General features: G+C 43.0%; 1 protein-coding gene across 3 annotated transcripts; it reads left to right on the top strand.

The window, feature by feature from the left end:
• The first annotated feature begins 107 nt into the window (after positions 1–107).
• Positions 108–16,678, top strand: LOC114769226 (sister chromatid cohesion protein PDS5 homolog B-like). 3 transcript variants are annotated; one of them, XM_028962054.1, is made up of 34 exons: positions 108–228; positions 2,336–2,464; positions 2,947–3,150; positions 3,220–3,306; positions 3,381–3,478; positions 3,958–4,084; positions 4,190–4,270; positions 4,663–4,803; positions 4,952–5,067; positions 5,793–5,887; positions 5,988–6,133; positions 7,434–7,585; positions 8,398–8,511; positions 8,599–8,680; positions 8,841–8,889; positions 9,042–9,181; positions 9,288–9,403; positions 9,508–9,613; positions 10,622–10,782; positions 10,967–11,090; positions 11,202–11,360; positions 11,547–11,615; positions 11,696–11,832; positions 11,952–12,075; positions 12,325–12,529; positions 12,786–12,900; positions 12,994–13,126; positions 13,217–13,336; positions 13,429–13,491; positions 13,579–13,721; positions 13,810–14,280; positions 14,630–14,719; positions 15,710–15,824; positions 15,914–16,678. In XM_028962054.1, exons 2-34 carry the CDS (start codon positions 2,357–2,359, stop codon positions 15,947–15,949), a joined length of 4,227 nt encoding a protein of 1,408 aa, XP_028817887.1. In that variant the 5' UTR covers positions 108–228; positions 2,336–2,356; the 3' UTR covers positions 15,950–16,678. The 3 variants fall into 3 exon arrangements, with proteins under 3 accessions (XP_028817887.1, XP_028817888.1, XP_028817889.1); XM_028962055.1 differs by lacking the exon at positions 108–228 and adding an exon at positions 426–568; XM_028962056.1 differs by lacking the exon at positions 108–228 and adding an exon at positions 1,997–2,228.
• The last annotated feature ends 658 nt before the right edge of the window (positions 16,679–17,336 follow it).

Raw genomic sequence — 17,336 nt, 5'->3', positions numbered from 1 at the left:
AATAAAATTTTTACATGAATACATTTTGGAGTGTAAAACGTGGCGTTGATCCTGCGCACGGATCGGCGGACGCGGGCTGGCGGTACATGCCTGCAGGAGTCAGTGTTGTGCCGCTTTTACGAAGCGGGGCTGGATTGGTGCAGCCAGGGACAAATTGGCGCCATTTTGAAGCCGAAAGGAGGATCATAAGTGGCAAAAGAGGCGATTGGCGGCACTTCATCAAATAAGGTACCGATTATTGACAATTCGCGTTCGAATTGACAGCGGCCGGCGTCGCCGACCCGGCGCGAGTTGTGGCCGCGGATAAAAACGCGGCATTGATGGCAGATCCGATGCGCAGGACTCGCTTCTTTTTTTTTTTTTTTTTTATTTGAGGGGGGGGGAAGCTAGCCGTGTAGCCAGCTAGCATTACTGTACCAGCGATGTCCATCCTCCGGCTGCCCGCGAACCCGTGACACGTTCCCCGCGCGGGCGAGTCGTCCGGAGCGCCGTGGGGGCAAATCGACGCGCGTTTTTTCGCGTGGGACGCGGCAGCGTGGGGCGGTTTTTGGCTCCCCCCGCGATAAACGTGGGTACCTGTTTTCATTCAGACGGGAGCGCGTTGCCGAGCGTAGAACCCCCCAGTGCTAACTAGCGGTAGCCGACCGTGCCGCTGGTTATAACTACTCGCCCCGCGGGCTGACTAGCAGCGGCCACGCTCGCCCGCTAACTAGCCGCTGGCTACGGCTAACTAGCGGCGGGTTAATGTGGCCGAATGTTCTCGGCGAGACGCGACGGGTTGGACCGGAGCGCTGCCCCGCGTCTCCCGCGCTGCGTCCTCGCCGTCGGCGCCAGTTCGTCCGCGGGGGCCGGGTCGCCGCTTTCTGTTCGCCCGGACACCCTCCGTGGATATACGGGTTCGTGTTTTTTTTTGTTTTTTTTTAAGACCGCGGAGTCGTGCCCGGTTCGCGACTGCTGGCGGGGGGGAAGAAGGGGGCAGCGAGCCGCGAGTTGTCAAACGCGCCCGGCTATTGTTCGGCCAGCGGCTGTCACGCTCCGCTTTATTTCCGTCCCGGTTTCGACAAACAAGTGGCCCGCGTCGGTGTCGCTGTCATGTCGCGACTCCCCGCAGCGACCGCTCGGTGGGAATGTGGGTAAAGACGGGGGTCCGGCGCTGAACTCCGAGGGCAGGGCAGGTGGGCGTTGGGGCTTCTGCGGCCACACACTCACACACGATAAAAACACTCACACACACGGATAAAAACGTCCTGTGTGTGTGTGTGTGTGTGTGTGTGTGTGTGTTGACACCCACTGGAGTCGTTTCTGTTTTGTAGCTTCATACCATCGTCGTATCAGTTGAGTCTCTACCTTCGGAGATACCTCAACTCCAGACACATTAAGTGGTAACGATAGTAAAAATGGGTAAAACACTCTCGCAATGGACCCAGGTTCGAAGCCCACTCGCTACCATGGTGTCCCTGAGAAGGACACATAACCCTGAGTGTCTCCAGAGTCTCTACCGATTGTCGCTCTGGATACGTATGTAGAAGAGAAATAAATTTTATCCAGTGGGGACATTTATTTGTTCGTGATGAGCTAAACCTGGCATCGGATGAGACTTGGCGTTGCGTGGTTGGGAAGTGTTTCCCGGTAATCCAGTTGTTCTCATTGGCTTTGTCCTGAATCGGAACATTTATTAAAGTTGTTTTTCAAGAACAGTGACCGCTGCCCGAGTGCTTTTAGGAATTGGAATTGGAAGTTATTACGGTCCTAATAAAATAGTCAAAAATGGTTGAAAAAAACTGATATGATGTGAGGTCATTAATTCTAGGCTGGTTATTGTTTCCCAGTGTTCACGAGAATCCTGAATCGCACATGACGTAATGTAGGCAATTAGAGCTCATTTTTATTAAATATCTGACCACAGTTTAACCCCCCCCACCCCCCACCCTTTATTAAATTAGCCAATGGAAAATGCATTTTGACTTTTTTTTTTTTTTTTTTTATATCGCTGCCTTTTTGAAGAAATGACCACTTTAACATTGCCGCCCTTGGAATACTGCAGAGTGAACTGTCTGTGTACTGGTGCTGAATTGTGTAATTACGCCGTATTTCCTGGTGTGCCGTGGCAGCAGCCGGCCGCTGCGATAAAGAGAGTTGTCAGGCTGCAAATGAATCCTTTCAGGTTTATTCTCCTTCCGACTCTGTACGAGCAATGGCTGAGCGCTTCAACACCTGCACGCATGGCTGTAATATTTTCCCATAGCGTGATGTGTTGATTTTGATTTCCGACAGTGCCGAGTGTTGTTTTTGTGCGTTTGAATGACGCATCCCTGCTGCTTTCTGTCTTTTTAAGTGGGAACACTGAGCGGAGAGCATGGCTCACTCCAAGAATCGAGCCACCGACGGCAAGATCACCTACCCTCCGGGGGTGAAGGAGATCTCTGATAAAATCTCCAAAGAGGAGATGGTGCGGAGGCTGAAGGTGAGAGACCCAATGACAGGAAAATCAACTAAAACAACTTCCATTTTTTGTTTACAGCAAAATGACGGAATACGTATTTAACCGAAGCGCATTCAGATTTCTATTTACAGACCGAGTTTTTACGCTCATTTAAAAGTCATGGAATTTTCCAGGTCTTGAACATTTTTGGAATACAAAATAAACATATAAAGTCATTGAACTCTGGCTTCATGTAGTGAAGTACGATCATGTGTCTCCTCATGGAGATTACAGCTGATGATCTATGCTCGACTCTGTCATAAATTTGACGTTTTTTTTCCTCTTTCCGAGATTTCCGAGAACATCTGGTCATGAAAATTTGCCTAAGAGTTATTGAGAAGTCATGGAAATAGTTTTGTAAAAATGTGTAAGAACCCTGTAAGGGATTTGGAAAGACCGCTCGGTTTCCATGCAGCACTGATGTAAATGAGCGCAAGTTTAAAAGATGCACCTCGTTTGTGCAGATGGTGGTAAAGACCTTCATGGATATGGACCAGGACTCCGAGGAAGAGAAAGAGCTCTACCTCAACCTGGCCCTGCACCTTGCCTCCGACTTCTTTCTCAAGCATCCCGACAAGGATGTGAGACTCTTGGTGGCCTGTTGCCTTGCGGACATCTTCCGTATCTATGCCCCAGAGGCACCCTACACGTCACCTGATAAGCTCAAGGTAAAATAGAATAATTTTTTACAACTTTCCTCCACCCACATAACTTCTATCTATTTGAATATGTTACAGGACATTTTCATGTTCATTACGCGGCAGCTGAAAGGACTGGAGGACACCAAAAGTGCCCAGTTCAATCGATACTTCTACCTTCTTGAGGTGTGTGCTGAGTGACATCATTGGTTTTGGATGTCACCTTTTTCCTCTCCTCATTCGTTCGTTTTCCCCAACAGAATATTGCTTGGGTGAAATCTTACAACATCTGCTTTGAATTGGAAGACAGTAATGAGATCTTCACGCAGCTTTACAGAACCCTGTTCCAAGTGATTAAGTAAGTGTACATATATAAATTTTTTATCTTTCACAAGTAGGCCGTGCAAAAAAACGGGATGCATGCGGGCGCCACGAAGATGTCGGATGTGTGCATCTGTGCGTAGCGTGGCGCCGCTGCCCACAAGTGTATAGCTGCTGTATTTAAATGAAAGCAGCCAGCTATTTATTATGTTCTAATGAGCTGTCATCCCCTCGCCTGCCAGCTATATTATTTTCCTCGGCCCGATCAGATGGCGCTGATGCTGTTGGGTCCCTGGTGGGAGGGGCTTATTGCTGTAAAGATGAATGCAAGTTACCTCTTAAAACCCGACCCTGGTTGGAAAAAGAAGGGTTTCCTGTGTGTCCCCTTTTTCCTTTTGTGTGCAGAATAATGATGAGATTATTTTTTTTTAGTAGTACTGACGTTGGATGCTGTGGTGTTATTTGATTCAGAATGTGTTATTCATTAATAATAAAAACATTTATTTTCCTTTTTAGCAATGGGCATAACCAGAAGGTTCATATGCACATGGTGGACCTCATGAGCTCCATTATCTGCGAGGGCGACTCGGTCTCTCAAGAGCTGCTGGATACCGTTTTGGTGAACCTCGTCCCAGCACATAAGGTACACAGGACAATTCCTTCTGCAAGTTTGGCTGGGATTTACGAGGAAATTGGTTCATCAGAGAGATTTTTCCAGATAACCGACGCCTTGTCTTTGACCGCACAGAATTTAAATAAGCAAGCATATGACTTGGCCAAAGCACTACTGAAGAGGACTGCTCAGGCGATAGAGCCCTACATTACCAATGTGAGTTATTATTTTATTTTATTTTTTCTTCTTTCCTCTCTTCGGTGGTAGATTTCCGTACAGAAAAATATACAGATATGGTACCGACTGCACCACGGTGATGTGAGCATTGATTGAGTGTCTCATTGCCTGATTGTGAAGCACTGCATTCCGCCCGGGCACATTAATCATTAAACCCCACGGAACACGCGCCGTTCACACCTTCGGGCGTATTCCCCGCAGTGCTCATTAAACCCAGTGTAAAGCAAAAGAGAGTGTCATTATTTTAGATCTCGTGTCCTGGTGGTTGAAGTTAGTTCACTGTGAAATGCTGTGTGGGAAACGGCTCAGAACTCTGCAGAGAGCTGTTGCTCGCGGCAGTCCGTGGATGTGTGACGTTTCTTCCTCTTTAGTTTTTCAACCAGGTTCTGATGCTGGGAAAGACTTCAGTGAGCGACCTGTCAGAACACGTCTTTGACTTAATCCTGGAGCTGTACAACATTGACAGCCATCTCCTGCTGTCTGTTCTCCCACAGTTGGAGTTCAAACTCAAGGTGCTGTCATTCTCTGTGGTAGACAGTTCTGTTGCCTGTAGTTGGTATAAGCCTCAGTCTGCGGTTTGTTTTACTGTCTCCTCTCTTATAAATATTATACATTTGTTGAAAATGTGATTTTACTTTCTATTCCATCTTTGGTATTCAGAGCAATGACAATGACGAGCGTCTTCAAGTTGTGAAGCTTTTGGCCAAGATGTTTGGAGCAAAGGATTCTGAACTGGCAACACAAAACAAACCCCTTTGGCAGTGTTATCTTGGAAGGTATAATATGAATCACGTGTTCAAATGAAATGTATTTTCTTTAATCTTAAGTGATTTTGGAGGGAATGTAGTATGGAAATGTCACCACTGCACTGTATGGGTCTTATAAAACCTGCAGTGACCATCCACGTAAGGATAGGGGTATACTGTGTGCAAGCTGTATTTCATACCAACTTCAAACAAAACTGCCAATGTTCCCAATGTTCCCTTATTTCAGAAAAGTGGCAAAATAATATTTTCAGGAACTTTGTAATGAATATGAAATAATTGAATGAAAGGTAATTAAAGGCATGTAGACTGAAATGATCAAATGATCATGAAATATGATAGAAAATTCAAACTGCAGGTAGCGGTTGGCAAAAGTCTTTACAAAAGCATTACATCTTATTGATTGGAAATTACACAATACCCCACTCCACCCACAACGATGTCGCCTACAACCTTTGTGCATGCCGCATGGCTTGGAAAACACCTACGTGTTTTGTGGTTGTGATTTGAAAATAACTCAATACTTGAATAGAGCCCCTTGACTCAATTAATATCCCAAATAAGGTGCTGAATAGATATAATGAATGTTTGTTATAAAAATGTGTGTTAGGAATTCCTGAGAGAAACTTTTAACATAAAGATTATCGCTTTAATGTTTTTTTTCCTCTTCCTGGTTTTGTTTAAGCATTATAGGAGGCATTTTTGATATTTTACTTTTTTTTTTTACTTTACTTTAGGTTTAATGATATTCATGTTCCCATCCGCCTGGAATGTGTGAAATTTGCCAGTCATTGCTTAATGAACCACCCTGATCTCGCAAAGGACCTCACAGGTATCTCGATTATAATGACCAAACATTATCCTAATGTAAAGAGGTTCACGAGAGATTTTGTTGTATGTAACTGAAAGAGATTTTTTTTCTTGGTTTGTAGAATACCTGAAAGTGAGGTCACATGATCCCGAAGAGGCAATCAGACATGATGTGATCGTGTCCATTGTGACCGCTTGCAAAAAAGACCTGTCCTTGGTGAATGATCAGCTGCTGAACTTTGTGAGGGAGAGGACACTAGACAAGAGAGTATGTGTCTGTCAAAATACATATTTCTTTCTTTTTAATTAATTAATTGATTGATTAATGTTGACTGCCTATGAGTATTTTCTACGGAGCAGACGTCATGGCGTGCAGGCGGTTTCACCGTTTTCCGAGCAGTCACGCACTTGTTTTAGATTCAGCGCCTTGCTTCTGTGATGCGGTTTACATATTCAGTTTTTCCTGAGACCCAGTAAAGTATGAAGATTTATGCAGACCTGTGTGTGGAAATAGACATCAGATTGCATCTTTGAGGCGTTTTTACTGAAAGATGCTGCCAGAAGTCTGCTAGGCACCTCCTCAATTTATTGCGCCGGCGGTAAAATCACGGCGAGGCACGAGGGCCTCAGAGATATTCTGAGCGATTCATAAGCCACCTGCTCTGCGTCAAAACTGCACCGAATAATAGTGTGATGGAAATGTCACGCTGTTTTCTGGCGGTGAACGATAATGTCTGATTCGGGTTTCATGGTTTAAAAATGGAGCACTTGGGATTTTCTTTTAACCTCTTAACATTTTAACATTTCTCTACTAATGGCAATAATTCTTTAACTATGCAGTCTTTCGTTCTGCAAATCATTTCTGTGTAAGAATACTTTAAATTAAACTGTCAGTGTGTAGTTTTTTTTCCTGCTCCAGTTTTATGCCTCAGTGAAAATGGAAATGTTGTGCTCAAATCCATCAGTTGTTATATAATACAGTTTTCCCAGACGTGATGTATGTCTTTGTGTTAAAGTGCGTCACTACATAATAGAATATGTGTACTAGGAAAAGCGTTTTATAATTTCTCATTCTACTCTTAGATCAAGATAGCAGGTTACGTTCCATCATGGACAATATGCCCAGTTCCCCCTCCCCCACCAAAAGGAGGAGGAAATTGAACTAGAACTTTCATTTCTTTACATTCTGACATTGTCAGACAGGTTTTGCTGGAAAACGTAATTGAATTTGGCATGCACGTATGAATGGTTTGTCATAAACTCATCTCGGTGTGCAATACACGGCTGGCTTTCGTGGAGCATTAACTCCACATTAGCTTCAGCAGCACATTTATTAACTCAGCATGTGATCCCAGGGCTCACTGAAATGGTCTGCAAAAATATACAATATATTTTGATGGGATTTCGTGTAATTTTTTTTCCCCTCTCTTATAGTTAACAATAATTACGTTGAATATAAACCTGCTTAGGTTTCAGTCCAATGCAAACAAATGCACAGGACTGTTATTGCTATACACTTAAATGCTGCTCCTCTCTAATTCCCTTTTTGACCGTTCATGCCATTTCAGTGGAGGGTGCGCAAAGAGGCCATGATGGGTCTGGCTCAGATCTACAAAAAATACTGCCTGCAAGGTGAGGGAGGGAAGGAGGCAGCCAAGCAGATCTCCTGGATCAAGGACAAGTTACTACACATTTACTACCAGAACAGCATTGACGACAGGTGGGTGAGCTTTGCAGGCAGCACTGTTGGAGATGTGGTTCCCATTTATTTATTTATTTATTTATTTTCACTCTTCTCTTATTTATCCCCCCCTGAAACCCCCACTCGGTGTGACATTATGGAATAATCATGGCTCCTCTTCCGTATCTGGTTTGGTGAATAAGTGCAGTAAGATTGTGCAGCAGTTTAAAAGCAGCAGCAGTGATGATGTAGTGAGGATTAAAATGATGATGTTGATGGGGATGATGCCAGTGTCTGACCTCATCAGTCTGCTGCACACATATGCTGGATCTGTACACCTTGAACAAAACACCCCTGTGGTGTTAACCGTGTTAAATGAAGTTTAGGGAGCCTCAAATCCAGGTCGGGTTCACACAGAATAATTTTTTTTTTTTCTAATACATTCTGGTGAAAATGATGTCCGTTCGGTGTGTCCCCAATGGAGCATTTTTTGAGAAGCACTGTAGCCATCCAGTTTTATTACGATGTGCTCTCTCTGTGTGAGGCAAGTGCTTTCCTTAAAATAAAAAGTAATTAAAAAAAATTTTTTTTTAAATTAAATATATATATATATATAAGGGTCTACACAACATTTGTAATGCCTATTAAATCCACGGCAGATGATAATAGTGCTTTTGTTGTGCCTCATTACTGATGTGGGAACAGTTTTATAATGGGAGCATCAGCAGTGCACTAATTTCATGACTACACTAGAACGTTTTAGTGAATAGAGAAAAGCCTGTTTGGATTTAGTTTGGAGCTGTTCAGTGTTCTGCGATTTTCATGGAATAAGAGATGTGTTTTCCTGACAGGTTGCTCGTTGAGAGAATCTTTGCTCAGTACATGGTCCCTCACAACCTGGAGACGACAGAACGGATGAAGTGTCTCTATTACCTGTATGCCACTCTAGACCAAAATGCAGTCAAGTAAGCAAAGTAAATCATTGCCTGTATGTATATGTCCTCCTGTTGGACATAATATTAATGATTTCGTTGATAACATTTGTGTCGCAGAGCTCTAAATGAGATGTGGAAGTGCCAGAACATGCTGAGGCATAATGTAAAAGACCTGCTGGATCTGGTGAAACAGCCCAAGGTAAGTCATTGACTGAATCATTACAGCAAGTAGCCAATCATTGAAAAGCCTCCCTGAGGTCATTCGTTAGCATCCACACTGCAGAGCTCACCAGCCATGCATGCAAAGATTTCTTTTAGTTTTGATGAAAACATTTTTTTTTTCCCCTTCTCTTTTTCAGTCGGAGTCGTACAACAAGGCGGTATTCTCAAAGGTCATGGTAATCACAAGTGCGTCTCCCTTTTTTTCAGATAATTTTTCTAATAAAGTCTGTGTGGCGCTGTTTTATCCTGTCCTTGGTTACACTTTAGACGAAGCTTACTTTGAACCCTAGTTTTTGGACAATCAGCTTTTTTAAAGTCTGTTTTCTTTTATTAAACAGGGAATCTGCCAGACCCTGGGAAGGCACAGGACTTTGTGAAGAAGTTGGCCCAGGTGCTGGAGGAGGATGAGAAAATCCGGAAGCAGTTGGAGACGCTGGTCAGCCCAGCCTGCTCCTGCAAACAGGCTGAGGGCTGTGTGGTACGAACGTCCTAATGTTCAAAAAGAACAAAGCATCATGCACCTGATGTGCCTTTTTTTTTTTTTTAACCTATATATATATGTATGTGTGTGTGTCTTCCCACAGCGAGATATCACAAAGAAGCTCAGTAGCCCAAAACAACCCAGCAACCCTTTCCTGGAGATGGTGAAGTTTCTGCTGGAAAGAATTGCTCCTGTGCACATCGACACCGAGTCCATCAGGTACTGTTTTTGTGGGTTACTGTCTTTTTAAGGTTATGTGGGCACAGACTGCCTGTATGCCCTACTTATCTCAACACTCCCCCCCCCAATCCCTCATGCCCCAGTGCCCTTATCAAACAAGTTAACAAGTCCATCGAAGGAACAGCCGATGATGAAGATGAAGGCGTGCCGACTGAGCAAGCCATTCGTGCGGGGCTAGAGCTGCTGAAGGTAAAGCCACGTCTCAGTATAATAAGAGGACTCGTGAACGTTTGTGGGTTTAAGGGAGACCAGAGAGACGAGGCCATAAATCAAGAAAAGCTCGCACGTACACCACTTTTCCTCACACATCTAAACAACAAGTTTGCACATAGAGCACTTTCTCACGTATCTACACAACAAGCTCACACATGCGCTACTTTATACTCACTATATTCATGCACACTATATCCTTCAAAAATGTGTGATGTGCACGATAAATTATGTGAATGCTTGCGTAGCAGAAGTAATATGTTTGCAAAGAAAAGGGTGTGTGAGAGCTAATATTATAATGAGGACCATGCAGAGAGCATTTCTATTGGCCAGCCCAGCTTTGGACATCCAGACAACACAGTGACTGCGTATTTCACTTTAAATGCCGCTAGGCGGGCTGCATTACCCTTAATACGGGAAGTTCAGTGAGGCTTACAGTCAGGAAATCTATTTTAGAAATGAGCGTTATAAGAAATCTGTATGTATTGATCTCTGTAAACTATTAGAAATATTACCAATAGTACCTGTCTTGCCCTACACCGTATTCACATATATAATTAAATTAATGGCTTGACTTGGTGCTTCCTCTCGAGTGCTTCCTGCTATTTTCCCACGATGGTAGAATCAGCTGTGGCTGTGCTGTCTGGATATCCAGAACCGTGGGCAGGGACCAACCGGGTGGGCTGGCCAATGGCAGTGCTCTCTGTACAGTCCTCATTATACTATTACCTTGCACACACCACTTTTTTTTTCAGCCACATACTACTTCTGCTGCGCACACGTTCACGTCGTTTATTGGTCACATCACACATTCCATTTTTGAAGCATACAGTGTGTATAAAGTAGTGTATGTGTGAGCTTTTCTTGTTATGTGGCCTAGGGGGGCGCCTCATACAGACGCATAGTAAATTTATTATATTGTGACAGGCAGAATGTGGGAAATCTATAATATCTTTTAAGTATTTATGGACCTTCCATTGGTTACAGGTACTGTCCTTCACCCACCCTGTGTCCTTCCACTCGGCCGAGACGTTTGAGTCTTTGCTGGGCTGTTTAAAGATGGATGATGAGAAGGTTGCTGAAGCCGCCCTGCAAATCTTTAAGAACACCGGGGGGAAACTAGAGGAGAGCTTCCCACACATCAAATCGTGAGTCTCTCAATGTGCATTATTAACAGTGAAGAAGTAGTGACTGTCCCTAAGCCACATTCAATTATTCAATAAGTGTGTATTCTTTGTAGCATGAGCCTGCAACTTGAAACAAAAATGCTTCAATCAGCAAAAGTGCCGGGATTGTGCATAATTTTTCTCTTTTTCTCTTACTGCCCCCTAGAGTCTTACTGCCCGTACTACAGCACAAGGCCAAGAAAGGCCCTCCTCGACAGGCCAAATATGCCATCCATTGTATCCATGCAATGTTTTCCAACAGAGACACACATTTTGCACAGATATTTGAGGTAATTATTTTTTTTAAAGCATCAGAGAACTAAAACGATGTTTGAAGACTGATAGCAGTTTACATCTGTTTTCATTCTCTTGTTTTTTTTTTTTTTTTGCATTGGCTACAGCCTTTACACAAGACATTGGACTCTGACAACATGGAAGCACTTACCACACCTCTTACTACTCTGGGACATTTGGCCATGTTGGCACCAGAACAGTTTGCGGGGCCGCTGAAATCTCTGGTGGCAAACTTCATAGTCAAGGACCTGCTCATGAACGACCGGGTGAGGTTTGGTTTTGGCTGGGGCTCTGAGTTAGAGTGGGCATACGCACCTTCTCCTGTTTGATTTATGTTGAGGTGACATTTTAATATCCCTTCTGCAGCACTGTGCAGTTATTTGACTGGCTTGTTTGTCTGTATGCCTCCTGCATGGAAGCGGATATTCATGATGTTTATGTGCGTCAAACAGACTCCCGGCAAGAAAACAACCAAGTTATGGGTTCCAGATGATGAGGTTTCTCCCGAAACGCTGGCAAAGGTAGGACAGGATTTTGAATGACTGTTCATCTTGTCTTTCTGCAACTCTGGCTGAGCTACCATTTTTGTGTTTGTGTTCAGATCCAGGGCATTAAGCTTATGGTGCGCTGGCTTCTTGGAGTGAAGAACAACCAGAGTAAATCTGGTACGTCCACGCTGAGAATGCTAACAGCCATCCTTAACAGCGATGGAGACCTCACAGAGCAGGGAAAGATGGGGTAATTAATTATTATTATTTTTTTTTTAATTCTTGCCATTTGGCACTGTGGAAACACTAATAAGAAGTCAAATTGTGATTGATTGTGGTAGTTCTCAGAAATGATCTTTGTCCATGCAGAAAACCAGACATGTCTCGCCTGCGCCTGGCGGCCGGCTGTGCAATTCTCCGACTGGCCCAGGAGCCCTGCTACCATGAGATAATCACCCTGGAGCAGTATCAACTCTGCGCTCTCGTCATCAATGTAAGAGGAGCTTGCAGCCATGCTTAATATAGTGTTTATTAGACGTTAATATAAATGGATATGTTTTCCCTTGTCCTAAAGGCCATTAGAAGATAATGGCTTTTGCTCTTAGTTAATCAGGTTGCCATGGTTCCTGATTTCTTCATTTTAACATCACAGTGCTTGAGAAGGCACTAGTTCAAATGTAAAACCAGGTCACAAAAATGGTTTATTTTATGCGGGAATTTTATTTTATTTTTTTTATGTTAGGATGAGTGTTATCAGGTACGTCAGGCCTTCGCTCAGAAGCTCCATAAAGGCCTGTGTCGGCTGCGCTTGCCCCTGGAATACCTGGCCGTGTTTTCCCTGTGTGCCAAAGACCCAGTGAAGGAGCGGCGGGCACATGCCCGTCAGTGCCTGGTCAAAAACATCAATCTGCGGAGGGAGTACCTGAAGCAGCATGCAGCTGTCAGTGGTGAGAATATGCGCGTGTCTGTGTGTTTTTAAGGATTATTTTCACCAATAAATAATATAAGCATTATATATTTTTAAAAGGCTGGCACACAAATGTGTTTAAGGTGTTTGTATTAGAAATGTTTTATTTTCATGCCACACCAATGCATGGAGGTCAGCCTGGATTAATTCTATTGTACACTAATATCTCACTGTACATGCATTCTATTCTATTCCATAATGCCATGTACTAACGACTTTGTTTTATCTCCTATTAGAAAAGCTGATCTCGCTATTGCCAGAGTATGTGGTGCCATACGCCATACATTTGCTGGTCCATGACCCTGACTATGTGAAGGTGCAGGACCTCGAACAGCTCAAAGACATTAAAGAGTGAGTACAGTCTCCTCTCAATGGTTAATTGACCTAACACACACACACTGAAATGTGAATGAGCAATTGTGCATGTCATTGTCCTTCAAACAGGTCCTTATGGTTTGTTTTGGAAATTCTTATGGCTAAGAATGAGAATAACAGCCATGCGTTCATAAGGAAAATGGTCGAGAATATCAAACAAACGAAAGATGGTCAAGCTCCGGACGATGCCAAGATTAATGAAGTATGTACTAAACATTAACAACTTGTCCATCTATGGATGAACAAATGCATCTCTTCATGATATGAATTAATTAACTAACTGTATCCTTAGAAACTGTACACTGTTTGTGACGTGGCCATGAACATAGTCATCTCCAAGAGTACCACGTACAGTCTGGAGTCGCCAAAGGATCCCGTCCTACCAGCTCGTTACTTCACGCAGCCAGACAAGGTAGTGATTCAGCCATTTTTAACACCATCCCTTACTATTGTACAGTAACTGTAATATCCTGCTTCCTAATACTCTGTTTTTATATTTTCCAGAACTTCAGTAACACAAAAAATTACCTTCCACCAGAAATGAAGTCTTTTTTCACGCCAGGAAAGGTAATTTTATTTCTCCTCCCCAAAAGCTTACTTGTGCAAAATAGTTTATGTCTGAATTCCTTTATACTTGTTTGCCGGTTTGAACAGCCCAAAGCTGCAAATGTCCTGGGAGCTGTCAACAAACCCCTCTCAGCTACGGGAAAACTGCAGACCAAACTGTCACGGATGGAGACCAACAGCAACGCCAGCAGTAACTCCAACCCCAGCTCCCCTGGCCGCAGCAAAGGAAGGTTCGTCCCTGCAGATGCTCTACTAAAGAGGAACTATATCAAGCGCCATGCAAATTGATCTCTGACACTGGTTTATGAATCCTTCCAGGCTAGACAACACAGAAGTGGACCAGAGTGAGAACGAGGACATCACCACAAAGACTGACATGGACAAGCCCAGAGGGCGCAAGCGCGGTCCCGCTTCAAACCAGGAGGACAAATCACAGGACTCCAAACCTAAGCGGGGCCGCAAGAAGGCAGCCAACACCAGCATGGAGGAGCCTGAGGAGTCGTGGACCGAGGACAGCAGCCTCGCCGAAGCCACCATGGAGATGGAGGACGAACAAAACAGCCCGCCCAAGAAGGGGCGCCGAGGACGGCCGCCAAAATCTGCCGCACCAAAAGAAGACACTGCTCCCAAGGGCAGGAGGGGTCGCAAAAAGGCTGCCCCTCCCCCGGAAGAGGATGTGGAGGAGGATCAGGAAGAGGAAGAGGAGGAAGATGAAGATGCCAGCAGTGAGAACACAGAGGTCAAGGCCAAACCTGGAAGGCCAGGCAGGGGACGGAGGGCTGTGTCCAGGTGAGTTAGCCAAACAGGGGGAAATCAATTCAGAATTCTGCATAATTCTGCACGATTGGAATTCTGCATTACTGGCTGGTTTTAAAATATGGCCTGTCATTACTGAATAACAGAGAAATCGAGACTGAAATGTCAAATTAAAGCTCTTCTGCTAGTTTGTACTTCCCAAATGTAATTGGAAATACTTTGTTTGCTTGTAAACTTGTCACCCGTCTGTAGTAATTGTTACATCAGCAACGCTCGTGTAGATCAAAAACCGCCTCCTCTGCTGTCCGCTTCAGAATCAGCTGGTTTTATGGTCCGTCAGAGTAGCTGGTTTCTCTCTCAACCCAAACATTTCTCATTACAGAGCTGAGGAAGCAGACGAAGCAGTCGAAAGCACGCCGCAGAAAAGAAGAGGACGACCTCCCAAAAACCCGCCGCCAGCTAAGAAACCTGTGTATGTTTCTCATTTGTTGCATGTGTGTGATTGTTGCCTCCTCATTTTTATAATTGAATAAAATTTGAATTCAACCATTTAGGAACGAGAACAGAAAAAGTCAGTACCAGTGCTCAACATATTATAGAATGCAGTCATTCTGCATTTTACAAAACTTTAGAACATGTCAAATACATGCAAATCCAATGTACATGATACAATATCAAAGGGCCTTACTACATGCTAAAAAATGATGTTCAATTCTGCCGCATGAACAAGGCGGAGTCAGGGAAATAAAATGCATCGAGTGCAAAGCACTTCTTTTGTATGGAGTGGAACACATGGATTAATTCTGTAAGCTGTTCACTTTGACAAAATATTGTGTTAATCTTGAACGCTATTCCAGAATCATTACAGCAACATTCATTTATTTATATTAAATACATTGCTTTAACGTTCATTCATTATCCCTCATTTTAAATGTATCTTTTGCCTTCGAGTTCTCAGGGATATGTTCAGAGGATTTGGCAACCTTTACTGGGAACACATGTTTCAGCACTAGGGCTGCTCAATTTTGCCAAAAACAAATGAGTGTTATTTTTGCCAAAATGTAAATCATGTTATGTAATTATAAAATTATATAATTACTCATTGACCTTTTGAAACAACCAGTCTATTGGCATTAACTGGATTTTCTTCAGAACTACACAGTTGAAAATGAATAAAATATGAAAGTAATAAAAGTAAAAGGTTATATATATATATATATATACACATTTTTATATATAAAACATAATAAATGAGCAGGCATGACCCATGACAAAAGGAGGGCATCATTGCAAACATGAAATGCAGCAAAGTAAATACATTTCTCTTGTCGTTTTTGTCATTGCTGGAGTCAAGTCAGATTAATCCAGCCTCATTAAGATCTGTGCAATGCTTGTGCATACTGATCGTTAAGGCATTTTTTTTAGGGGGGTATTATTTATTAAATTGTATTCCCTCTATTAGTGGCGGGCGCTCCAGAGCATCCAACCAAGAGTCTGATGAGGAAGCCGAAACGTCCCAGGAGAACGTGGAGGAGGAGGAGGAGCAGGAAGACAAGAGCCAAAACAGCTCACCTAAAGTAAGGCCAGCTCAGTTTACAACCGCTGGGATTTGGAGTCGGTTTGTGCCGCTCGCCCCCAAATCCGTCTTTTTCCTCTGTATTTGCAGGTCCGGCGGAAGACCACGCGGAGAGACAGAAGATGAGAGAGCTCAATTCAGTGACAATGAGGAAACGCCCTGTTTGGTATGGTCTGCAGAAAGCCCCCCTGTGCCGAGGGGAGACGATATGGGACTTGACCGAACCATGCATCTGCTTCAGCTGTACTTTGCTGTCTTTTTGTCGTACGCTTTTGCCCCCTTCCACACACACACACACACAAGTCACATCAACCATGACTTGTGGTTCATTTTGCATTGTTATGTATGCCAGCTCTGTTGATCTTAACCAATTTAAAGAAATGTAAATAGTCTGGGTCCTTTTTTTTTTTTTTTCCCCTCCCAAGTTTAGGGTGGCGACTGTATAGCTTTTATCCTCCAGTTTTAAAAAGGCACCAGCTGAGCGAATTGACTTTTAGCAGTACTGTACCTGTCAAGTGTTTTTTATGTATCATTCTGTACTGTGAAAACATGAAACCATTTTGTAGTTCTTTTTTTATTTGTCTGTCCTTTTATTATTTCCACTTTAAACCTTTTCATTTGTGTACTCCTGTGTGCATAATATTATGCATGAGCAAATGTGCCTCTGCTGGGGAAAAAAAAAACTTAAAAAAAACCCATACACCTGTTGAAGATGGAAATCAAGTCTTTGTTACATTTTACAGCTCAGTATTGATTTTTATCAGTATTTTGAGATGGATAGCAAGCAAGGTACAAGGACGAGCATTTGTTTTAATATTGGCTGTGCGTTGGAATAAAATGCAAATTAATCTCAAATCAGTTTTTCTTTTTCAGTCTGCTGAAACAATAAAGTATTCTATATAAATATGCACTTGCCTGGGTATTTTGAGGAAATCTGTGTTTGCAACACAGATTTAATTGGAAGGAACGACATGTTCACTCATTATTCAAAGGAGCAAATGTCTGTTGGGGTGAAAATGCTGTAAATTTTAGTTCATATATCAAAAGCAGGGTCTTCCATTCACTATATTTAAGATGGCTTCCACACAACTGACAAAGAGGTTCGATTGTGTAACTTGACCCCTTTATGCAGGACTGAGAGCTGCTTTGCTGCTTTAGAGCTCATGAATATGCTGTAAATCATGGCACTGTACCATGTAACGCGAATCGGAATTTGCTAATCAATAGACATTTAAACTAACTATTGTAGTAACCAGAAATTGCTATGCTATGGATTGTTTTTAGTTTTTTTTTAAGTAACTGATTATAAGGGGTAACATTTAGTTGTTTGTTGTTTCAATCAAATTAAAGCTGGAATTAAAACTTAAATATACAGACATTATATATATATATACACACACATATAAATACACATACAGTACAGGCCAAATGTGTTCAATGTGTTTTCTTTATTTTCATGACCATTTACATTGGTAGATTCTCACTGAAGGCATCAAAACTATGAATCAACACG

This window comes from Denticeps clupeoides, chromosome 19 (assembly GCF_900700375.1).
Source record: "Denticeps clupeoides chromosome 19, fDenClu1.1, whole genome shotgun sequence".
Taxonomy (NCBI): domain Eukaryota; kingdom Metazoa; phylum Chordata; class Actinopteri; order Clupeiformes; family Denticipitidae; genus Denticeps; species Denticeps clupeoides.
The sequence above is the reverse complement of the archived record's forward strand: the minus strand, read 5'-3'. Positions and strand labels throughout refer to the sequence as shown.

Coding starts and splice junctions, on each gene's coding strand:
- LOC114769226 (XM_028962054.1), top strand. CDS start 2,357: ATGGCTCACTCCAAGAATCGAGCCACCGACGGCAAGATCACCTACCCT. Junction 9,404..9,507: donor ATCGACACCGAGTCCATCAG/GTACTGTTTTTG, acceptor CTCATGCCCCAG/TGCCCTTATCAAACAAGTTA. Junction 13,127..13,216: donor ACGATGCCAAGATTAATGAA/GTATGTACTAAA, acceptor CTGTATCCTTAG/AAACTGTACACTGTTTGTGA.